We start from the raw sequence: 26,792 nt of genomic DNA on the forward strand, positions 1-26,792 counted from the left end.
GCAATGTTTTCTTTTCAAATGGATCTATTTCACAACACATTGCTTTGGTTGTTCAAATGCAGTTTCAGAAATCAAATTTGCAAGTCTAAAATTAAGATGACACAGCAGAGCGCATGCATCATTCATGATGATTTCACAGTGTTTCCTAGTCTGATTTACAGTTGTCAAAATTAACCTTACATGACATAATCCATTATACGTTTCACTCAACACTGCATTTCCAGATCATTATATACCAATCATGATAATATCATCAAGTTAAACTAGTTTCTATTGATTTTAATTTCTTTTAACTACTTTCTACCTTTTGCTTTCTTTCTGGTAAGATATCTTATAAACTTCATATGATTTTTATTATGACATCCCTTTAATAACTATTTCTCCAGAATTTCCAATACGATCCTCATTTTCATATTTTATTTTTAAATTGCAGACTTGGTTTACCTTACTTTTCTTTCTCTGATGCATCTTTTTTATTACATAGAAAACCTCACATTATTCTGAACTAAGTCACAGAGTTCAGTCTTTACCATAGAGTTCCTGCAGACACAAATCCTTGGCACTTAAAGAAAGAAAAACATAAACAAAGTATCTTCCTATCTAGTGTTATTTTGAATGCAGTGTCTTACTAGCTAGGATATAAATTATTAATAATTAAGGATAAAAATAATTATAAAATTCTGCATCCATAAATTGTTTTGTAATGGAAACCAGTGATGCAGTAATTTTTTTTCCCCAAAGAAAGCTCTATGATTTATTTGAAGATCAAAATACTCAATGACCTTGGCTGTCGCAGATTTGTATTGGATTTGTTGAATACCACAAATCATACAAAACTAATTTTCAAATATGTTTGTCATAATGACATGGCTTCTACACAAGGACAGTTTTATTTTGTGCTTTGTAGGATGTAGTTAAAGATAACATCATATTAGTGATATTTGAATGCTTCCAGAATTTAAAGCAGATTTTCTGGCTAGTGTGAGTAGGAAAAGATTTTGTAAGGTTAGTGGAAAGACATATTTATAGTAAAATGTATGTATTTACAAAGTAAACATGTATCTTTTTAATATTGGTCTTGTCTTAACATTTTCAAGGTACATAGATCTAAAAATGGTATTTATTTTAATTTTCCAAATTGTATATACATCACATATACGTTTTTCCTCATTATTCAGTGTAACTCTGTCTTTTTTGAAAGAGATTTAAAGAACTTAAGAAGGTAAGAATTTTGTTCTTTTCTCTTTTGTTTTCAATTATCTTTACCATCTAATTATTTTAAAGCTATTATTTATTATTATTAATAAAATTCATGTTTTCCTCAGCCATTATCAATTTACATGGCAATTTTACATGTATGATTTTTTGTATCTTTATAATAATCCTGACACATAGGTAAAGCAGGGATTTTATACCTATGCTAAAATTAAGAAATAAGTTGTAAAATTCTGACTTTAATCCAGGCTATCTGAATCTGATGCTGGTGTTACGTCATATCAGTTGTAAAACTATTCTTCTAGTGTCAAATATGACTTAGTTTCTAAACTCCTGGCAGATAGGTACACTACCTCTTCAGACTAACTAAAAGATCTATATTAAACAGGACCACCAGGATTTCACTTGCCTTATTCTCTCTTATTTATCTGGCTGAATATCTAAAATTGTCCCACTCAATATTAATTTCTAAAATAACACAGTAAAGGGCCATGTATTAACGTCATGAATAGATTATATGAATTATTTTGTTAAATAACCAGTAAGTATAGAGGAACAAAATAAAAGCCAAGTTAAGTTTTGACTAAATAAAATCTCCAAAATGTTATAACATAGGTATCCCTTAGAAAGGCTTTAGAGATATCTCTGTAGTTGTGGGAGAAAATAAAGGCAGAGAGTTGAAAGCTTAAATATTTTCCCACAAGGGGAGACGTTTACACTCAAAGAAAAAGTAATTCATGATTTTGCACCTGGTCAAAATTTATCCTTCAGTGCTTTATACTTACCTAAAATACTGCTAGATTCATGGACTGTCTAAATTAGAAGGTAGCGATCATCCAGGTCAGTGATACTACGACTCAGGAAAGAAAAATTAAGTACCTGATAGATGACCACTAAATATTTGCTGAATAAATATACAGAAAGAGATGATGAAGTCTTTGTAGGGAGAGAACATGAGGTTCCTCAGCCCATGAATCAGCTCACTCCTCTTCCCACTTAGGGCAGAACTAGGAAAAGCAAAGAAGTACCTAGGAACAAAATTTAAGAAGGCACGTGCATGACCCTGGGGGTGAGTGCCTCATTAAATTTTGTGTCTCAGTAGCCTCTTGCGTCTTACCCTGTTCCCAACCCCACTAATCCATGTTATTCCTTGATTAGAAGTCCTCCTTCCTTATTCATCATCTGAAAGAAACAATTGCCATGCCACACTCTCAGGGAAGACTTGCTGATTCATCATCCATTATAAAAGAAAAGAACACTATGCCACACCCCATGGCTGACTTCCTCTTCTATTGCAGTTCAAGATTAGAGAAAGTAAATAAATGTGGGGGCAGGGGTGGGGGTGAGTAGAGCGAGGTGATTATTTAAAAATATCCTTTCTCACTCATCTCTCCCTCTTCAACAGGGTCATACACAGAACATGTAGAGTTTGGCTAGCACATGTAAGGATAAAAAGTGAAAACATGTGTCTATGTTGAACAAGGAATAGAAGAAAACCTCAGTTGTTAGCATCATGAAAGGTTATAACAAAGACAGCCTGGGGTCAGCTTAGTGTTCTGGCCACTTGAAATCATCTCAGAGTGTCCCTGACTTTCATATGTTGAGGATGTGGGACTCCAAATAAAATGACCAATTATTTGATACATATTATTTGAGAAAGATGAAATAACAGAGAAACAAAATAGGGCAGGCAACTTCTTTTCCTTCTGTTTCTGGTATTTTCCAGCACTATCCAAATCATCCTAGCATTTTGCCATTTATTTATCAGAACTCCAAAGTTTGGAGACTGGTTATAGCCAGACATCAGAAGATACAATCAAACTGTTAAATGAAAACTGCCAAGATTGAATTTCCTCTTGAGTTGATCCTGTATTGTTTATGTGGCCTCAATGTCTCCATTGCTGCTACTTTGATCCAGGGATTCCTCACCTCATTCTTGGATTATAACCATGACCTTACTTGTGGCTGTCCAAACTCTAGAATTTGACCCCTCCAATCCATTCTGCATATCATTCCTGTTTATGAACATAATTTTGCCTCAGTTTACTGAAGAAAAGGCCAAATTTTTCTGCCTTACCATCAATGTCACTGGGCTTCCTTTCAAAAGTTATTTACTGCTCTTTTGCCACCTGCTCCTTTGATTCAAGTCATACCAGCATCTTGACTGCCCCTTACAGATAACCTGCTCATTCTACTTCTCAGATTTTTCAAAAATGAGGTTTGACTTGGAATGCTCAGTCTTTCCACCATATCCTACTTAGGTAAGTTCTATCCATTTTGGGGGAGGAACTGGTCAAATTCTACTGCCTTATCAAATTACTTTAATAAATATAGGTGCAGTCTTTCTCTCAAAAATTTTAGTAGTTTTTATCTAAGATTTATCCCTTCGTCATTGAGTTATTTTTACAAAGTATGAACTCTATATTATGCAAACCATAAAAGATACAAAATCTCTGGGCCAACCCAGAATTACAGTAATTTAAAGTAATTTTATTTATTCATTTTTCTCCTCTTTCCTAAACAGAATTAAAGACATCAAAGTCAGAGATAAGGTTTTATATAGAGTTGGAACTATGTAGTGCCTACTATGTTCTCCTTCACCTATTTTGTGTTTAATTTCATTATATGGGATCCTTGACAGATTAGAATGCCAGAGAAGTGCATTTTTGATAAAAGTATTTGAACACCTTTTTACAATCCAGAATGTATCAGTATATCATATACTGTATAACATTCAAATGTATTACAATTTTATACTATTGAAAATAATTTCTGACAAATTCATATTTATTATTCCAGAGTTAGGATGTACATCTCTGTTGCAGTATCTATCTCTGTTCTTACCCATCTGTTAATGGGAATATATGTATATTCATATTGATGTAGGTTAGTTTCTGGTCTGTTATATGTAGTCTTTTGAAATCTTTTCTTTTCTTTTTTAAATTTTTTTATTTTAGAAAGCTTTATCTAGTAATGTACACTGAACATTCCACCAATCAAGAACAGATGGAAAACTTATTAACTTGACCACCAATTCCTTCAACTAGAGCGAGCCTCAACTAATTTCTTTTTTTTAAAATTTATTATTATACTTTAAGTTCTAGGGTACATGTGCATAACGTGCAGGTTTGTTATATATGTATACTTGTGCCATGTTGCTGTGCTGCACACATCAACTCGTCAGCACCCATCAACTCATCATTTACATCAGGTAAAACTCAGAATGCAATCCCTTCCCCCTTCCCCATCCCCATAATAGGCCCCAGTGTGTGATGTTCCCCTTCCCAAGTCCAAGTGATCTCATTGTTCAGTTCCCACCTATGAGTGAGAACATGCGGTGTTTGGTTTTCTGTTTTTGCAATAGTTTGCTGAGAATGATGGTTTCCAGCTGCATCCATGTCCCTACAAAGGACACAAACTCATCCTTTTTTATGGCTGCATGGTATTCCATGGTGTATATGTGCCACGTTTTCTTAATCCAGTCTGTCACTGATGGACATTTGGGTTGATTCCAAGTCTTTGCTACTGTGAATAGTGCCGCAATGAACATACGTGTGCATGTGTCTTTAGAGCAGCATGATTTATAATCCTTTGGGTATATACCCAGCAATGGGATGGCTGGGTCATATGGTACTTCTAGTTCTAGATCCTTGAGGAATCACCATACTGCTTTCCATAATGGTTGAACTAGTTTACAATCCCACCAACAGTGTAAAAGTGTTTCTATTTCTCCACATCCTCTCCAGCACCTGTTGTTTCTTGACTTTTTAATGATTGCCATTCTAACTGGTGTGAGATGGTATCTCATTGTGGTTTTGATTTGCATTTCTCTGATGGCCAGTGATGATGAGCATTTTTTCATGTGTCTGTTGGCTGTATGCATGTCTTCTTTTGAGAAATGTCTGTTCATAAATTTTGTTGTTGTTATTGTTGTGTAATCTCAACCTTAGTCATAATTAATTTTTCTTTTTCAAAAACTTGCTTCATTTATTCCAGTATGTTACATTGTAAATGCTTGTGTCAATATTCCAAGATGTTTACTGTACAATGGCTTTCTTGTATTAAGCACAGTAGTATTTTGTTCACTTACAATTCAGTTGCTATACTGGTAAATATTACCCAAACAAATTTTTCATGATCACATCTTTTATCTAATATCAGTGACCACATATTTGTACTAAGTAGAGAAGAAAGCATCTCTCAATGAAACTTTTGGGAAAAAGCTCAATAATCCCTTTCTAATACAATGATATGAGATTAAAAAAAAAATGAACATAGCAAGGTGAAAGTGTGAGTAGAGACCTAAAAAGAAGAAAATAAGATAAAACACATGGAATTACTAATATAATGTGTTAGCAGACTCTAAAAGGGTGAGCATATTCTTAATTAGCTTATACAAACAATGCATTAATGATTTATTAAATTCCTTCTTTTATGGGAATTTGTGTTTTCTTTTGAAAGTATTTCCTCCTATTTAAAACTATTCTTGTTTGAGTCAGAGGGAAACTCAATACTACCCACATCAAGCCAGTAGAATTCCAGCAAATAAATGAAAACAATGGGCAAGATCACAGTTGCTGCCAAGGAAATGCAAGGTCACTGCCCCGATCAGTAGCCAGGCTCCCATAGGAAACTTGCTCTCACACTGTCTCAAGCAAGAGAGCTAAATAGAGCAATTAAATGGAAGATATTTAAAACTAAAACTCCCAGAAAAAGTGATGAAAGTGATATGAACCTTATTTCAAGTTCATGTGGAGGATGATTAGGCAATGACATATATTATCTGACTTAAGGTTAGTCCCTTCCCCAAATCCATCAAAGGTTTAAAATACTACCTAGGACCCTCTTTTTATTTAATTTTCCTCACTTAAAACAAAAATAATCAACAGTGCATTGTCTACCTCAATTTTCCTAAGAGGGTAGGTCTTATGTTAGGTGTTCTTACAACACAAAATAATAAAAATAATAGTAATTATGCAATAAGAAAAGTAGCAGAAAGAAATATTTGCAGGTGATGAATATGCTTATGACCTTGATCATTTCATCAAGGTCATATCCCCAAACTCCTTGAGTTGTATATCTTTAATATGTACAACTTTTCATATATCAAGCATACCCCAATAATGTGATTTTAAAACTACTCCTGAAAAGTAAAAGGAGAGGTGAAGACATCCTGTCCATGATGAGATAATCATACGCTGGGATATAAGAAGTGACCCTGGTGGTCATTTAAATATTTTTGAATTTATTTGAAGTTTATAGGTAGACATTGACAATTTTAGCCCTTAATTTGCCATCACTAACACCAACTAATTGATAGTGATGAGCTTTGTGGCTTCAAGATATAAAAACAGGAGTGACTGACATAAGTAAGGACACTTATAAATGGACAAAAGAGGATACTAACTTTAAAAATTCTCAGAGACTATTGGAGTATATTTATGATATTAATAATGGTATATTTTCTCATTTATACAGAAAATATAGCAACAGAAATTATTTAGTGTTAACCAGGAATAATAATATTGAAGTACTATTCTCAATGATGTATCCTGAATGGAATCGGTATAAATCTATATTATCTTAATTGAATAGAACATATCTTTTGAGGATACTCTTTTACATGTTCTGGTTATTTTTTTCATGACCTTAGAAGGTTCCATTTTCTCATTGGCTTCAGTTGAATTCCTGTTAAGTTACTAAAAGACTCTCAGGTTTTAAAACTGAAAGATTCTCTTAAATTTTAATACTGGAACAAACATTTACTGGGAGCTGATTATGTTCTAGTCATTGTCTTAGCCTAATGTAGGCGATTAAGGTTAATGTTGCATCTTTCTTAGATGGGTTGATAGGTGCAGCAAACCACCATGGCATATGTATACCTGTGTAACAAACCTGCATGCTCTGCACATGTATTCCAGAATTTAAAGTAAAATAAAACAAAAAATAAATAAAAATCATATTTACTTAAAAAAAGAAAGTTTGTCTAGTCATTCACGTATTGTTATTACATATATTATACATGCATACATATAAATATATATTTGTTGGTATATAGCCTTACATAATATACATATGTATAAATATATACACACAAAATGTGTACATATAAATATATATGTGTTGATATATAGCCTTACATAATGTAACACAAATTTCCTGAGAAAACCTTCAATATTTAACAATTTTTCATGAAATCTTGGACCTGACATAATATAAATGCAAAGTAACTTTTTAAGGAATGAAATTAAGTTGAGGAAAAGAGCAGAAGTAAATAGAAACAAATTTGGATAATAACAGGTGAACAGATCAGAATGGGAGATGTACATAAACTTAAGCATAAGTTTGAAGATAAAGATGTCATAGTTAATGAGGGATGTTCAATGGGAATTTAACAAAATACAAGTCAAGTTATTTTTGAATTATAATTTTGGCCAGACCAGCTGTCTTGGGTCTCAATGCTGGTTTAGTGAAGAATATGTTGACTGTCTAGTTGCTCTATCATTTTGAAATAAATATAAATACATTTGGTAGGAGTAAGAAAATGTATGTGCTCCCCTTTGACTGGAGAAAGAGAGGTTTTTTTAATATAAAAAATAAAATACTGTATATAAAATAAGCTGAAATCACTATCATTAATAATGTACCTTCTCACGAATAATTTGCCTTACAATCCTAGCAAAAGATAACATAAAGCCACAGTGATTAGCAAAATATTATTTCTTTATTTATGTTAAAGTTTTAATTATTGTGATTTTAAAATGTATGCAGTATACTTTTATAATAGCAAATGTATATAACTTATAAACAAATAAACATATATTGAGGTGTGTTAAAAACCCCGTCACTAATAAATGTGGACAAGTTTAGACCTGCAGGATATAAAGTCTAAACATTTAACCTTGACCTCCAAGATCTTTATAGGTTTCCAAGACCTTGATAGGTTTCCAAGACCTTGATAGGGTTTCTCCATTTCTCTTCTAGGCTAGTGCCTCTTCCCTTTGTATTCTAACCTCCAGAGGTGAAACAACCTACAGAAACAGTATTTTTCCACAAGGAACCGTTACTGCTGCAAATTCTCACTGCTTTTGCTCTTTTTGTTCCTATATTCTTTGGTCATCTCCATCCTACACCTGGTGCATGCCTTCGAGTCCTTAATTTTAGCAGCATTTCCCCTCGGAGGCCATTCTTGATCCTGCCAACCTCCTTCCAGGAAGAACTCATTATCTCTGTTGTTATTTGCGTGCACTTTCTCTCTCTCTCTAGACAAAACATAGCATCTCTAATATTTTATTGTTTCTTTTGTGACATTATTTCTATAATATAATATAGATCCTTGAGATTATGATTTTTGTTTTGTCTTTTTGTCTGCATGATAGGCCCAGAATGTCTTGATGCCTTTAGTTTTGTTGAATGAAAAGGTAAATAAGTAAATAAATGCATAGTAAATTAATTAGTTGATGAGTCAACTAACATTGACATAGAAGCAGTTCTCTGGTTCTGACACTGTACTCTAACATAGCTATTATTTATCAGTCAGGGCCAGCAGAAAACAGAATGTAAACTCACATGAGTTAATTCAGAAAAGTTTCATAAAATGATTATTAACAAAATTGTAGGCATCGAGGAATGGTACAGCATCTTGCAGCTATTAACTATAGGAAGATTAGCACCCTATGGCAATAAAGGAATCAAGGGAAAGGATTTTACTAGAATCCGAGGTTGACCTAGAGCTGGGGAGAGGACTGCTGGATGGGGCAGGAGCCTTTGCTAGAGGAATTCAGCAAGGAACAGACAGAAATAGTCTCTCTTCCCACCATCTGATATACTGCTGCTTTCTCGCATTGGTAGAATCCAATGAGAAAGGAGGCTCAGAAGCCTATGAACACACTGCTCAGAGGTCAGCATCCGGACACACGAGCAGGATGGGGAAGGGGTGATAGCGAACCTTTAAGGTCAAACATAATATACTGCCTGGTCAGCTCGACATTTTGAGAAAACTAAAATGTTCTTTTTAGCCCTCTACTGTCTACCAAAGAATATGGGCATACTGACCCTGTTTAGTCGGGTGTGGCCAACAGGCAGCCGAGGGAGGCTTGCGAGACGTGATGATGAGTATCTGGCGGGCAACTTGACACTTTGGATATAACAGAAAGTTTGAAGATCTAAAAGCCTGCTATTTAGAAATAGTAATTTTATAAATGGATTCTGAACAACTTAAAAGGAGTGTTACTTTAAATAGTGGGCAATTTTCTCCTTTTTCTTTCATAAAGTTAGGATTAGATCTGCAATTTTACTGATTCACAAAGTCGTAGCATGGGGACGGGCCCTTAGGAACCATACAGCTCATCAACTGAGTGATAACCTTGCAGTTACTCCCAAGACTGTGGAGAGCTGCCTTATTCTACAGGCACTCCATAGAAATTCACCCTGACGTTTCAGTATGAACTGATTTGTAGGCCATGTTGAAAATTAATTAACTGTCTGCCAAGAAAGACACATAGGATTTTATGTCCACAATTTTAGGTATGGTTTTTGTTCGGGGTTCATTAGAATCACAAATTTATTTATTTTTAATAATATTTATTATTTATTTTTATATTTAAATATTTATTTTTAGGCTCCCTCCCTCTCTCCCTCAACACCGCCTATCCCAGAACATGTATGGTTTACAGAAGAGAAAGCTGAATCCCAGGAAGTGTAAATGACTTGTTCAATACTCTGTAGCCATGAGTGCATAGGTTTACTATTCTTATTTATTGTTTATTTATCCTAATTATCCATTACTTAAATTCCATTCTTGTTGATTCAGCCAGCTTCGCAACTGCTATAAAGCAAGTGCTTTATATTCAAGTTTGATATCACCATTCTGGAAAGCAATCCTAAAACAGAAGGTTGGAGTAATTAACAACTAGTATTCTAAGGTAAAATAAGAACCAGGCATAAAGAGATAAGCTGTGTTGAGAAAAAATACAATTTTCTGCTCAACAGTTTTAAATTTGAAGATGAGAGGGGATGCCAGAAAGTCTGGGCTTAGAAAACAAAAATCAGAAATCTACTTTAAGCAATATTACTCATTACTATCTGAAATGCTAAGGCTGAATTCATACAGAGACTTAAAATGAAAACTGAATTTAGTAACAGAAATGAGACAAAAATACTACAAGGTGCTAGTATTTCTGGAAGTTATTAGATTATTCACCCCTTCATGTTTTACCCAGTTATGTTTATCCTATGTATTTGTGCCTGAAGTATCTGCTTTATGGAATTATCTAGAAGCTGGATAGTTCCACTTTTCTTGGCTTAGCTAACAGAAATCTGTTTTAAATCCTAAATCTGTCTTATTCCCTCAGGAATTCACTAGGCTGAATTTCCCGCACTTTTCGGAAATGCTTCTCCTGGAATTATAATTACCATTAATTGCCCCTGTCAGACAATTCAACAAAACAAGATAGGTTCAAATGAAAGATATTTTCAAAAGTAGGCACTACATCCATTAAGTGTTTCTGGTATTACTTAGAGCAGATTCTACCCTTGTTCCTTGCTCTTCAATACGCAGATTTGGTTCTTCATTTGAGAAGGTGAGCTGGGTCAGGTAAAGCATTCCAGAGGTGAGGATGCAATGGCAATCACAGGCTATGCTTGTTGCAGTCTGGAGATGGCTGCCTCCTCTCCCTGCTCCTCCTCCATTCCACCTTTGACAGCTTACCTCGGCCAGAAGACCAGAAAATAACACTTCTGCTTAATTTCTCCAACAACTACACTTCTGTGATTCTAGGGTGGGGAACTGGCTCTGAAGGGACCTTCCCCAGATTCCTTGTGTCTTGCCCTTCCCCCCACCAGATTGGGATAATCCAATAAAAGGAGACTTGGATATGCCTTCGTGGATTGTGCCACTGGGTTCTTTAGAGGAGTCTCTTTCATGCTTCAGGTTCTAGCTTCCTCTGTCTTTGAGGCACAGATTTATCATATGGACACTTCCTTTTTTCAGGTTTCCGTTTTCCTTTTTTTTTTTTTTTTTTTTTTTAACTATAGATTATTTCCTTGATTGGGGTTACTGGTTGATTTCAAGGCAGGGGACTAGAGTAAAATTGCCATTACTTCCTCATGTTTAATTCCAAATCACATACCTTATATGGTATTAACTGCATGATTCTCTCTATGTAAAAAGAAAAAAATTATAACAAATTTAAATATATTAATAGGTTTTATCTGCAATTTTAGAATTGGCAACACTTCATTCCACAAGTTGGAATAAATATTCCCATGAGCTGAGCAGAGGAGGTTGATTTTATAGATAGTAAAGGGCTGAGGAAAGCAAAACAGAAAACAAAATGTGGATTGATCATTTCAAAGTTACTTTTCTGTAAAGGTTACAGCAGAAAAAAAACAAAAACAAAAACAAAATAAAACAAAAGTCCTTATCATGTCTGCTAGGATTGGCCTGTTTGGGGATTTGGCTATTATCTCTCTCTCTCTCTCCTGATTTCTCAGAAGGCAGATAAATAACTTATTTTCAGCTTGGTGACTAGAACTTTTGCATAATCAACACCATTTTTGTTTGGTCTGTTGGGCCTGTTGCAGGAGAAGGAGGCTTAATCCTGACCAATGGCCTCCTGTAAATTTTATTTAACACTCATAAGAGTTAGTACAGCAGGCTGAGACTTCTATCCTTAGAAAGGCCTGCTTGGAGGGTTTGCCCTTGGCTGGGATCTGGGAACTTAATTGGTAATCAGTTCCTTACATTGATATAAAATTTTCTGTAAATGATAAGAGTGGCTGTGCCTAATCTGTTTGTATAAATATAATTTATTATATTACTTGTTATCGTTATTACCATAGAATAGAATGCACTTAATTATTTTGTGAAGTTAGCCTTTCCTCTCTCTTTATTTTTCAGTATTTTCCTGGCCTGTCTTGTACGTCTATTTTCCCCTTGTAAATTTCACAGTAACAATGTATAGACAGTTGGTATATTTACTAAATATTCTAGACAAGCACAACTACATCCTTTTCTATTTTTCCAAGTCTAGTGTTAAGTGCAGAACTTTTATAGTTAAGCTTATTTACAGATTTGTTTTAAGCTTTCCTTTTGCAAATGAGATATTTCAATCTTTTTCCCCATTATAATACTTAATTTTTTAAGCATCTAGGGAATATATTGATTTTTGGATATTATCTTTGTGTACATCAACCTTATTGATTTTTTATTGTTTATAATATATTTTCAATTGATTAGGTGGAGTATTCCAGAATTATCAGAACATCTGAGGGAAAAGGTCTTATTTTTGCCACTTGCTTTCCAATTTTCATTTCTTCTCTTTTCAGGTACATTGACTGATACTTACAGATCAATGCTAACTAAGAGTGGAGATAATGTACCGTCCTGTCTTAGTTTTTACTTTAGAGAGAATGCTTCTAATGTTTCACAATTGAGCACCTTCCCAGCTTTCAGTCTGATGTCTCTTTGCCTATTTCTCTCCATAAAAGTTGATCTATATTAGTTCTCCCATTAGGTCATTATTTCAACTTCTTCTTGCAGAATATTAGTCTTGTACAATTTCAATGTGTGAATCAAGGTCTTCTTTTAATTTCAGGAAAGCCTTATCCTTGTATTTTGTTGTGTTTTCTGTTTTAATTTTTCTGGTTCTATCTTCAGGAACATCAGTATTTCATATAGTAATGTCCTTCGTTTGCATATCCATTATCTCTTTTAAAAATTAGTTTATTTGATGTTCTCAAACTGTTCTCTATGTCACTGACTCTTTCTACCACCAAATATTTTTTCATTGTCTATTGCTTTTAATGTGAATTGCATTTCTGTTCTTATTTTATAATTCTCCTCCATTTCTTTTTTGAGCTCTAACAGATCACTTGTAAACTCATTCTGTTTTCTTATCTCTTTTTTGAATACTGAAATTCTTTCTGTTTTGGATTCAGAAAACCATATTTCATTTAACACCTTTGGTTTCCTGGAGGAACACTTGGTATACTTTCATACCAACTCTTGGTCCTGTAAGATTTCACCCAGCCTGGCTGGAAGTCACTGGTTTACAGGGAGGCTTCCTGTGTCCTAGTGTATGTGCAGTGATTTAGAATTCTCTTCCACTAGTTGTCAAAACTTTAATCCCTCAGTCTGTCAAACTGATAGTCTTTTGTTGGCAATAATGGCATAGTGAGTTCCCTGCCTATTATGCTATTCTGATTTTAAGCAGAACTCAAATATGGTTCAGCAGCCCTTTTCACTGACACAGACCATGTCATATTAAGGAAGTGTCATTGGCTTGTCCCCTCAGAAAGCTCTGACTACTCTTAAGAGATTTTGAGTGTTCATGAAAGCTGATAACACATAATGCCTTTCTAAGTGTCCTCCCTAAATCATGTCTAATTTCACCACATTAGCCAAATTTCTGTATCAATTGTGGTTTGGGACTGTGACTGTTTCCTGCTGTCATAAAAGAATAGAGTTTCATTTGTGTTTTTCATTCTTATTGATTTTGGTCTACTGGAAAGCGGAAAGCAGGGCAGATCTATCATTGTTAACTTAAACATTTTAGCAGTAATTCTAAAATTATTTTTGTCTATGATCTGCTTTCCCAGATTCTTGGTTTTATTTAGTTAAACTTAGGCAGTTACTATAACATAATTTTTAGCCATATTAAATTATTTTTGTTCTCCATGATAAGATTGCTTCTGGATTTGATAGAAGCTAAAACATTTTATATTTGATCACTAAGTTCTTGATTTGTGGCCCTGTGCTTTAGTGATGTCATTGATTCACTCTTCAGTTTATTGGCTTTACTGATATCATGGTATAATATCTGTGCAAAACATAGGTCAAAATACCTGATTTTTGTCTAGTCTTGACTAGGACTTTCTTGATTATACATGATAATTCATATATAATGGAAATATTCACAACTAATTTATTTAACATAAAGTTTAACCTATACTGTAATAAGTCAGAACACATATGCAACTATCAACTTATTGGAAGTTATATATGGCATTTCTAATGGGATACAAGTTCCTGACAAATAAGCTCTGCATTTTTAAGTATGTTTGTTTAATTCAAACAACTGGATGAGAATATTAGGCTCTATGCAATGGTAGCTACTATCCTAATTATACTTTTAATTGAGTAGTCAACGTTAAATTAAATGTCTACAGCATGCTATCTGAGTGACAGTAGGAAACAACTCAACTTGCCTTGGAGACTCATTCAATTATTTGATGTAAGCCAAGTAACTAATATAACTGTAATATACTTCAGGAAAAGAGAAAAGGAAATCACCAGAATAAGGATAGTCAGAAAAGAACAAAATAGGAATTGAGTTGAAAATATACATGACACAGAATCAGAGGTACACACACACACACACACACACACACACACACAGACACTTAAGGAGTTGTAGGAAACGTGCAGAATGAAGGCAGAACAAACAGCCTTCATTCAAGGCCACAGGAGCAGAACTAGAATGGAGAAATAAAATGTAATTCTATCAATACAAAGAGGGGAGAGAGTAGCAAAAATTCCAAAAAACAGTAACAAGAACTCTATGAGGAGAGAAAGTTATTGTCTTAGACCGATCGATTTTTGTTTATCTAATTAAACTATATCCTTTTCCAAAAGCACTTTAAACCAGATTTCAAAATCTATACATAGCAAAATCAGTAGACAAGAATAGATTGAAAAAAATAATAATTGGGTGAGAAAAAAATAAAGCTAAATAAAGCTAAAGATATGTTAATAAACAACATGCATGCCATACAGTCCTGTTTAGGTTCTTAAGAGAAGAAGTTAACATGCAAATGTGGTCTGTTACATGATTTCCAGAGGCCATAGAAAAACAATCCAGCTGTTCACCGGAAGCACAGAGGTCGAAACTTCAGGGAAATTTATCTTACATGTTTTTAATCAAGAGAATAGACTGTGTGATAGAGTTGATGAAGCTTTCAATGCCATTTCTACAGTAAATCTGATACACGATTCTTACTGATGTTACTATTGTTTTTTCAGTTCAATCCAAATCATAACTGCATAAATATTTCTGAAAAAGCAATTATGCAAATATCCAGATAAGCCACTCCCAGATGGTCTGGTTTATCCAAGAGCAAAATTTAAAATACCCAGAGAACATCATGTCTTTCAGATAATCCTCAATGAAAATTATTTCCACAACAACTAAATCATACATGAGACAGTTTTTTCATAATATAGTCATTATGTACCCAAAGATAATTTGTCAAATAATTTCTGTCTAGAAAATGAAGCTAATTAGTTACATGTTTCCTGAATGAGGCTACTCATGATTCAATACCCTCTACTTACCTTATTTTTGGCTGGTTGCTGTTTCCTTCTCTGGAGGGAGTTATTCCATTATACACAATGTGCAAGAAAATTATTCTTAGGTATAGCTCCCTGGGTTGTTGTTTAGAGCAGATTTTGTTTATAGGGTAATTCTGAAAATGCTCTAAACTTGGAGAGATTACAAGTATGCTTTTTTCTATTAACTCACTAAAATAAGTATCTGAATTTAAAATCCCAATACTTCAGCCTCTAAGCAATTTTGTTTTCTATTATAGGGAAATGACAGTGTCTACACATAGAGAAGAAGCAGCATCTTTTCATGAAGAATCGCTCATGCTTCAGACTTTGAAAGGAAAATCAAAATAACTCAGGTAATACAGGGCCTAAACGTGGGCACAATATAAACAACACTGAGAAACTCACACAAGTTCAGAAGCCTTAAATTTGGGGGTAGCTTATCCTAGGTTGTGCCCCTATGTAATCCAGAAGTTATTACACAATAGGGGGTGTCTTAGGTACTCATGATCTTGACAGACAGGCCCGTGTAGTTAACAGTAATTAAAATGTTACCTTAAATCAGCAGCTTTCCCCGTCTTGTTAATACACATAACCTCTCTGGTCTGATATCCAATCTGGATGTCCCAATATTTGTTCTCTTGTCTGTTCTGTCTGTTTCTGTTTCTCTTTTTCTTAATAAGTTCGCGGGCTTCTGGATCCTTTACTCCTTTGCTGCGGTCCTTTTCCCGTTCTTTATTCTTCCCTCGTCTCCTTGCTTGTCTCACTTGTCGGGAGTGGGGCATTGAGCAGGTGCTCCAGGGCCCCACATGCAGGCTATACATGAGCTCCTCGGCCTCGCATGGGCTGGATTGGCACACCTGGAACTCCGTCAGGTTTGGACAGCCAGAGCCTCCGAACTGCGGGGGCGCCACCACATGACGCGTCCGGTGCTGAAGCCCGCTGCCGCAGGTCTTGGAGCATTCGGACCAGGCAGAAAACTCAGACACAATGCAATCTTGCTGGCAAGGAATGAGGCAAGCCTGCTCCAGGAGAGGCTTGGGCTCAAAGTACTCACAGATGGTATCCTCCGCAGGAATATCTTTGTCTTTCTGGATGCACACTATCTCCCTCACCTGAATACCTTCTTCCCCCTTAATGCATTCAAGAGGTTTCTCTAGGCTTTTTGAAATCACAGGCTGACACTGATTCCAAGGTCCCAGTCTCCAGTCGTACAACTCTTTGTGCCAGTCGCAAACTTTGAAACAATTCTGCTGGTTATTGGGTCTCTCGGCCTGCTTACAGTTAGTATGCAGTGTAGTCCATCCCTCCACATGAGCACACCACACAGCCCTCGTTTGGATGCCTCCTGGACCACATTCATCTCCCATGCATCGGCCCCATGGACCTACAAAAATTGCAACACAAAAATTAGCAGTGCTACTAGAAGAAAACTACAAGTTATTGCACATTCCAGAAAGACTTTTCAAGACCTAGTACGTTAACTTCCCTGAGGTGTTATAAAGTAGGTCTCTGGACAGGATTGTTGGAAAGTAATGATCCACACTAAGTAGTTTTGCAAAAGGGGAACTGTGTCACAGAGTCTATATAAGGTAACTTCTGGGACAATTTCACTTTGGGTCCTTTAGGGATTACTAAAAGTTTAGTTTTGTTCATTTCCTTTGTTTTATGTAGTTGGAAATCCTTGCTGATAAAGCACATCAGAAATTAGTCTCAGTGAAAACTCATTACTCCTGCCTCACAATCATCAAATCCATTTCAGTAACTGGCAAAGAAAATGGCCCCGTGTGAAGAACTTCTCCTGCAGGCATTTCTCTTCCTGGACAATTAAGTACTTTGTGGAACTTGCTCTCTTCTTCATCATTTTTTATTTTCATAGACTACGACTGCAAGGGTCTAATAGTTGTATATTATGTGTGTCAATAGAGCTTAAAGTGTTCACTCTCTGGCTACCAAAGCTAGGAAGCAAAAATCTTCATTTACACACATTCTGCCTTTAAATTTACGAACTTCCCCCCCCCCCCCCATTTCCCAAGTGAAGTATAGACCTGGGTAAGGGAATTTAAATTTAACTAAAAGATTTTTGCAATTTTCTAATCATTGAGAGGTTATTTGGGGTCTTATTTATTTATTCATTTCTTAAACACGAAATATTTGGTATTACAGAGCTGTTTTATGTGATACTTAAATCAGTGGCTTTAATATGAAATGTGGGTTTTTTTTTTTTTTTCTGTGAAATCCTTCTTAGAATAGATTTAAACCTTATATTTGCATATATTATTTTTTTCTAAGGTAGATGATATGATTTTCAGTGCTTTAACAGACAGATCCCAATTTATGAAATTGAGAATTGTGAAATTTTGGAATTATAAAGAAACTTAAAGATCATATAAATTATAAAGAAACTTAAAGATCATATAATTACATGATTTTCAAAAAGTATTCCAAGAATTTGAGAAATTGTTTGATGTGCCTTAAAGCCATTTTCCATCTGTTGTGTGGGAAGGTGAGGGCCAACATGTGGGGTGGGTTCTAGTGCCCCTCATACTCTTACACTGCTGCCATCCTCCCTGATTGATGCTTTTATAAGAAAAACTCTATTTGTATTATTAGTTTTATTCACATGGGGATTAGGCATAAGATTATGTCTGCAAGAGGTTTCTACTGTGGAAATGTGAAACCTGCTAAAGTAGGTCAATGGATTCGCTCTATGGATGAGAAAAACAGGAAACAAGAAGGGAAAGTGATTTGCTGAGTTCAAATATTTAATGAATAACAAAACGAATCTGGAATTTAGGTTCCAGTTCTAACTTTTAGTTGTACGATTTCTCTTTAAATCTTTAGCCTCAGTTAGTTTCTTCTGTACATACCAATTGTTAGTATACAAATAAAGAAATATAAAGAATGTGCTAATCATATTTAATCTAAACATTTAATTTTGCCTAATGAGAAAGATGTTTAAAGTTTGTCAAAAATTTTCTTACAAATGGCATTATGGAGTTGTAACTAGAATAGAGACTTGCTGTAAATATTGTGCTAACTAATCATTATTGCATGAAAGTAAATATTGGATAGTTGGCATACCCTTATCATTCCTTTATGAAGTTTGCATGTAAGAAATTATAAGGGATATAAATGCTTATTAGGGATGTAACATTCTTATAAGGGATATAAAATACTCAAGGAGACTGGGAAACAGTCTCCTTGAAGTATTAATAATGAAACTTTATGGACTTAGAAAGCCAGTGGGTTTGTTGCATTTGTCCAAATGCAATTCACCTAATAATATTTTAATCTTATTTTTAATTTGCCAAAGAAAAAATACAGGCTCACAAATCTGGTGATATTTTCTTAAAGATTTTCTAAATACTCACTTTGGGAACCACAGAATCTAGGATACTTCTCAAAATTAGAACCTAGTAATATGTATGAAATTTTCTAATTAATTCCACACACCCTTGGCATTTATTCCCCATCCTCACTGTGCTTGAACAAAACAGTGGTCCTTATTTAACATCTGAACACAACATATAAAGACATAGTTATATCAGACTCTCAAATTATGAGTAAGCTATATGCCATTAAGTCTGAATTTGAAAGTATAAGTGTCTTATACTAACTCAGACTCTAAATCCCAGATGTAATTTAGTTGAACTTCCTGATGTATTATTTTTTTCCAATTTTTAAAATTAATTATGAAATTAGACTGACTAATCAGATTGAGGCTACTAGTCCTTTATCTTCAAAGTGTAAACAAATGATTTTTTATAGCAAACTTAAAAGGGTGTCACTTAAAAAACGTAACTGTACATTTTTAGGTAAGCAGCACTATTACTAATAGATGTGATTGGGCCGGGCGCAGTGGTTTACGCCTGTAATCCCAGCACTTTGGGAGGCCGAGGCAGGTGGATCACAAGGTCAGGAGATCAAGACCATCCTGGCTAACATGGTGAAACCTCATCTCTACTAAAAATACAAAATATTAGCCAGGCGTGGTGGCGGGTGCCTGTAGTCCCAGCTACTCGGGAGGCTGAGGCAGGAGAATGGCGTGGACCCGGGAGGCGGAGGTTGCAGTGAGTCGAGATTGCGCCACTGCACTCCAGTCTGAGCAACAGAGAGAGACTCCATCTCAAAAATAAATAAATAAAATAAAATAAAATAAAATAGATGTGATTTACTAATTAATGTAAATTAATGTTTTATTACAGAAATCTGAGTATACAAAATGTGAATTGACTTCAAGTCTATATGTTATTGCTAAGGAAAACATACATACTGAAAATAACTTTTTTTCCCTAAAACAACTATGAAACAGAACTATGCTACACTAGTCAACTCTTAAGTCTGAAAATTACCTTAAACAGGATAAGGACTGGTGAAGATATTAAACTCTTACAAACCAAATTTTAGCAAAAAATCTTGGCTTAAAGTGATGGTTGCTTTGAAAATGATTATCATTTACTGACATCAAATTATGGAGAGCTCCCTTTTCACACACGTTCCAGAGCACCATGTATGTTTCTCACATAATGTTTAAATGTTAGTCACACTTTCGGTTAGTAGAATCAGTAATTTTTATCAAACATTTAATATCTGTTTATCACATTAGACTCACTCTATAGCCCATGAGGACAGGCCCTTGTCTGTCATCTGCAACAGCTGCAGACAGTACACACAGAACAAGTTCAATAATATTTATTGAATGAATGAATAAAATCAGAAACCAAATCAATAAAATAATTCTAATCAATTTATGATTCAACAGATGCCATTTGGACAACTAATTGTGGATAAAGACAAAATGTGTTTTTCCTTTAAGCCATTCCAATATATTATGAATTATCTTGAGATTTTTTATTTTTATCTAATTATTGAAAACACAAGAAGATACTAGTGACATAACTTAAAAATACAGATCTATATTTAATTACAACCAGAACCACAGTGTAATCTTGAGAATGTCTAATTTTTCCATGTTACCTGTTGTAGTAATATTACATATATTTTGGATAACTAAATATGCACAATGTTTTTCTGAAATTAGCATTGTCTTGGAGGCAGATTTCAGATGATCACGGGTGTCAACGACAGGATTTCTTACTAGAATATTCTCTTGTGTTCAGAGCTAGTTAAAAACACATATTTCTGCAATGATTTTCAGCTACATAGAAAAATATAATATTTTGTTTCTACTCAAGATGTATAAATGCCTTAAGAAATAAAAGAAACAGCCCATATAAAAGCTTAATAATATTGGCATCTTATTTATAACATTGTGAATGAAATGTTCCTTTCCCACTTTACAAAAATAAAAATGCACTCCCAAAAGGGGTTGAGAAGTATATTTTCATCTTTAGTTTTGAGAAACTAAATTTTCTCAACCAAGAACATCTCTAATCACCTAGTTCTTTACTGATTTTTCACAATGTTGATCCCACTACAGAGGCTGGTGAGTCAATGAAATAGTTCTTTGATCACTTACTTTAAAAATTACCATTTGACATATAGAAATATTGACAAGTGTTGTTTCAAATTCAGAATTCATTATATAAGATAGCTCTCACTTTGATGTTTCTCATAGAATACCAGGAACATCACCTACGTGTGTGTATACATTTTACATATGCTTAATTAGCTAATTATATTTGTAAAAGCTTTGCACTTCTGCTAATTTAATGGAATAACCTGTTACATTCCATGGTTTGAACATGTCTTTTAATTTCCATGGCTTACTTTTGGATAAATTGCCTCAATAATTTTGTTTAGAAAGGATAGAAGTTAATTTATAGATCTTAATATCCAAGGCATTATATTTTTGATGTCAATGCCAGCAGGAATAAAGAGATTGAATTCAACAATATTATTATATATAGATAAGGCACAAGAATTTCTAAAGTTTGCTTAGATAACTAAGAAAAACATATGTTATAAATATAAATATATTCCAATTCCCATTTCAATAATATTATCACAGATTTTTATTAATCAGCTACTCACAGATAACACTGTGGGATTTATTGCATTCCACGTATATTTACATTGAGAACCAGCAGATAACATATCCTGAGAAAACTTCATGGAGATATATAAAAATACCTACTGAGGCTAAAGGAAAACAATAAAATGCATGAAGGCACCAGTGAAAACAGAGGTGGAAGTATAATCACAATTGAACCTAAAAAATAAAAATACCCATTATCCCCCTTGTAGGCTTTAACTATACTTATCTTTTCATTGCACCTTGAGTATTACATGTGTGTCCAATTAACCAACCTCTTGTAAGATCAGATCTTCCCCACAATACACACGATGAAGGGCTGTCTACCTCTTCCCTCCAAGCTGTCTTGACACAAGTACACATTGAAAGGGACCAAATTGAATAGAAAAAGGACCACATTGAATAGAAAAGGGACTGCATCTAAAACTCCTCTTGACAACTGGAATTGTTAACCCAATTAGATACCATGTTTAAGGGGGTGCAAATGTTTTAAAGTACAATTTGAAAACAGTATGCAAACTCTATCAAGGAAAACATGAAATCCTCTGCCAATTACAATGTGACAGTGTGTGGCAAATGTCTCTGCATAAATGTTAAAATTCAGCTCTGCATCCTACATTACTAAGAGTGGGAGGTAGTGGTAGTAGAAAATCTGGGGGAGTGGTGTTTGGTTTTTGAAAAGAACAGTAAGAATTATCATTGGTTCAAAACTTCTCTCTTTTATTATTCTGTTCATGATTATTTAGAAGGAATTTGGAATCTAATTGAGCAAAATAAAGGACAGGCAGCTTTCTATTTAAGGCTATGGATAATATCCCCCTGTGAATGGAAATGTATTCCTGCATACAGATTTGTAGGATGGTGTTTACTCAGTATCATACAAAGCACTTCTACGATGTGGGTCAATAAATATGTGTAGAACACTTAGCTTGACAGATTTTATGTAAATCCAGAAACACTGGATGTCTTATTTCACTAAAAGGAAATTAAAGCAACTGTTTTATATGCCCAAAACTTGTGTGTAATTGATGGGCTCACAATACAAATATTTTCACTTGGAATCAATGTAAAATTATGCAAAATTGTGATAAAAACTTTAAATGAATGCTACTTGGCTTAGTTTTCCTTAGGCTAGTGCTTTAAGTAAAATTCTGCACTAACTTTACCAAGATGTTGATAAAATAATGAATTTATTTTTATTCCTGCTAAAGAGGATTTTATAATGTGCCTATCCTCTTGATGTCGTTCAAAACTGTCTCTTTATTTCAGTCTACAAAAGACAGCCGTCTAAATTTAAAATTACTATTTCCCCACCATATTCGACACTGACTTCTCTAAGAATGCTTTTTATATGTCAAGGGCATGAGAACAATAAAAGGTTGAGTCTATAAAAGGCCACATTATTGACAGGTGGCCAGCAACTGTTCCAAAGAGCCTTATAAAAGATAAACACCATAAAAGGAGCATGAGAAATTATGCAAACTACTTTTTGTTCTTGTTTGCTATAAAACTCTCACATGTGCCAGTTTCTGGTTTGACTAAATATGTTTGCCTCCTTCAAATGAGATAGTGTGTTTTCCCCTCCTGGATTTGGTTATGGAACAGCATGTCCTACTTTACTAAGATCAAGGAGTACATAAACAGCTTAGTAATATACTGAATTCTGTCTCTTGAATGCTACAAAACATCTTACTTTAAAATTTATAATTTACAAAACTAAAACAAAATTTCTATTTGTTTTTAACCAATCAAATCCCTGTAAAAAGATTAGAAATTACTGTTAAATAATAGGAAAGAAAAATTCCTTATAAATGCCACAAACTAAAGATAACTAATCCTAGTCACCATACTTTGCTGTCCTTCTAAAGCCAATTAAAATATAAAACTAAACTTAGGATTGTGCTATCAATTAATTGTTTTATAGTTTGCATTTTTACTTCACAATACGCTATAAAAAATTCAATTTCAACAGATACACCACATACACACACACACACACAGATTGAAACTTCCAGACCATTAATCTCCTTTGCTCTTCATATTTTCACATTTAGATCTATACTATGTTTGCATAGTGTTTTGTTCTACCAATTTACCATGATTTTTCTAACTGATGTTCTATCGGTGGATGTTTAGGTCTTTCCTGATTATTTCCAATATTATGAACAATGCTATAATGAACCTCCATTGCTGTACATCAGTCAGATAATTTGGTGAAAGGCTTTTGCACACTTTCAAGCTTTTGACACGTGTAGTATTACAAAAGTGCCCACCAAAATGTGCCAATTTGGCCTTCCACCAGCAATTTTGAGCACATTTCCCTCAACCTCTAATATTTGCAGATTGCTGGTCCTCCAAGTCTGAGCTCCTACTGGAGAAATCCTGTGTGCTTATTTTCTTGGAAAGTTCATCCTTTGACTAAAATCATAGTCTTAATTCCTTTACCTTCATTCTTTTGTGTATTATGGTTTCCAGAAAGACATCAAAGCTTGTGAAGAATTCATAATATCCTTCCCTGTTTTCAGCATCGAAACATCTTTTTGCTTATTTTGTACTTGTTTGGTCATTTCAAAGGATTTTATTGCCGTAGGTAGAAGCAAATATGTGGTCTTAAATGTCCATCTTAAAGTAGTCCCATAGACTGGTATCTGAATGCTTAGCATACTGTCCCATTCAAAATTATATTAATTGAATTTATTTAATTATAAATATATGCTCTGCCTGGTAGATCCCTTTGTATAGATTTGTGAATATACAAAAATAAATTTTGAATGTGTTTATCTAAACTAGATTTAAATTTCTTTCAAAGGAAAAATAAGAGGAGAGCTTGTAACTTCTTTAACTTGAGTTTTAACTTAATTTTAATTTAAAACATAACTCTCAAATGACAAATCAGTTTGGTGGATAAGGAGAGATCACTGTGGATGTCAAGCTGAGCTTTCATCTTCAATAAGTAATTAAACTTTAATAAGAAATTATATAAGAATGTCAAATTACATGTACAAAATTAGAACATGCTGTTAAATCTGATGGAAAATGAATGAGGAATCAGAGACTAGTATAGCTGATTTTACAATGCTAAACACAATAATCTCTTTTTAGGATCTGTTATACTAAATATTCCTTTAAAATTGCTTAACCTCTTTGTGTTCTGGTTTCCTGATTTTAAAAATACTATATGAACCCTGTCATTAGCTCCCATCATCTCATAACCCTACCTGACCCGTAAGCTAAGTACCAATATTATGAGGAATGTTTGTGAGAAAGTTGTGAAGTCCCTTTCTTTTACACAAAAAGATTCACATTTTCATGTGACAGTATTTTAAAGTCTTCATGTATCAGTGACAACTTCCTTAGGTTATGCTCCATTAAAGTGAAAGCCTGAGTCAAAGCATTTGACAATTTTAAGGTTTTAAAATACATGTTGCCCAATTGATTTTTCTTTTTTTTTTTAATTTATTTTTTATTATTATTATACTTTAAGTTCTAGGGTACATGTGCATAACGTGCAGGTTTGTTACATATGTATACTTGTGCCATGTTGCTGTGCTGCACCCATCAACTCGTCAGCACCCATCAACTCGTCATTTACATCAGGTATAACTCCCAATGCAATCCCTCCCCCCTCCCCCCTCCCCATGATAGGCCCCGGTGTGTGATGTTCCCCTTCCCGAGTCCAAGTGATCTCATTGTTCAGTTCCCACCTATGAGTGAGAACATGCAGTGGGATTATAAATCATGCTGCTATAAAGACACATGCACACGTATGTTTATCGCGGCACTATTCACAATAACAAAGACTTGGAATCAACCCAAATGTCCATCAGTGACAGACTGGATTAAGAAAATGTGGCACATATACACCATGGAATACTATGCAGCCATAAAAAAGGATGAGTTTGTGTCCTTTGTAGGGACATGGATGCAGCTGGAATCCATCATTCTTAGCAAACTATCACAAGAACAGAAAACCAATTGATTTTTCAAAGAAACATGTACAAATCTACATTCTCACTACACTTTGATCAGCATTGGTTATTATAATATTTTCTTTTGTTAATTTGATGAATATGCCCAAATCCACTGTTATTTTAGTTAAATCTTCATTACATATGAATTTTAACATAATAATTTCCTCCCTGTAAATTATTTGTTTCATTGGTTTCTATATTTTCCAGCATTCTCATGGATTTCTTTTCCCAATCTCTTTGAGATACTAACATTTTCTCTGATCATTAAGATGTATTTCCCATCGGTGTTTTGTGTTATTTTGTGTATAATATTTTCTGCTTTTCATATGCAGACTTTCACTAACACAATAGTATATTTCTTTCATTGATTTTTAATGAAAGATTTTTAAGGCTGAATTATATTTTTAAATACAGAGATTAATTATACAGAGGTTAATAAATACACATACATTAAAAGTTTAATCTTCTTTACAGATTTACTTTATTTAAGTACGTTAAATGCATCAGAAGTTTATTTCAAGTTTGTTATAAGGCAAACTTCTGACTATTTTATTTTCTTTAGAGTTAGGCAATTTTACCTGGAACACACATACCTATGATTTAAAGGTACCTTTCAAACAGCCTCAAAATATGTCAATAAGAGGTGTATTAAATACCACATCCCTAGATTACATTATTATATTTTATTGCTATGTTTTATTTCATATTTGTATAGTACTGTGTGTTTTCACATATATGATCTCATTTGATCTTTGCATCAAGCAGTAGATATAAAAAATAAACAAGATTCATTTTGTTATTCTGTCCAGTAGTTCAATCTCTGTAAATCTGAAGAAAATATAAAACCATCAACCACTCAAATAGTTCTGTGGTTTCCTTGGATGCAGTTAAACACCCCCAAAAACTAGTTATATAAACTGTATGTGAGCAATTCAGTTAGAGAGCTTATGGTGCCATAATGAAAAGTTCCCAAGTTTTGAATAAAGTCTCACGCAAATAAGGGGATACAAAAACAATTTCTTAGAGAAAATTCTTCTTCAAGTTAACAGATTGCTAAGTCAATGTTTTCCTTTCAAGTTCATAAACTCAGAAAAATTTGATATTGTTAGAATCTTGATTTCAAAATAACAAAACGTGATACTGATAGCCTTAATACCTATTAAAATTTTAAAATGATCTATTTGAACAGTTGCACTGCCAATCCACAAAACAACACAAACTTCCTCCTTACCCCACTTCCCAAATAATTACAACAACCAAAAAACAGAAAGCAAACTTG

The 26,792-nt window shown here is 34.0% G+C and overlaps 1 protein-coding gene across 1 annotated transcript in view; it reads right to left on the reverse strand.

Annotated features, from left to right (window-relative positions):
- THSD7A (thrombospondin type 1 domain containing 7A) overlaps nucleotides 1-26,792 on the reverse strand; it is a 495,713-nt gene that overhangs the window by 276,228 nt on the left and 192,693 nt on the right. Inside the window, exon 2 of the mRNA XM_050783030.1 lies at nucleotides 16,100-16,931. Coding sequence (XP_050638987.1) covers nucleotides 16,100-16,931 — 832 coding nt within the window. The remainder of the gene's footprint in view (nucleotides 1-16,099; nucleotides 16,932-26,792) is intronic.

The sequence above is a fragment of the Macaca thibetana genome, chromosome 3 (assembly GCF_024542745.1).
Source record: "Macaca thibetana thibetana isolate TM-01 chromosome 3, ASM2454274v1, whole genome shotgun sequence".
In the NCBI taxonomy this organism is placed as follows: domain Eukaryota; kingdom Metazoa; phylum Chordata; class Mammalia; order Primates; family Cercopithecidae; genus Macaca; species Macaca thibetana.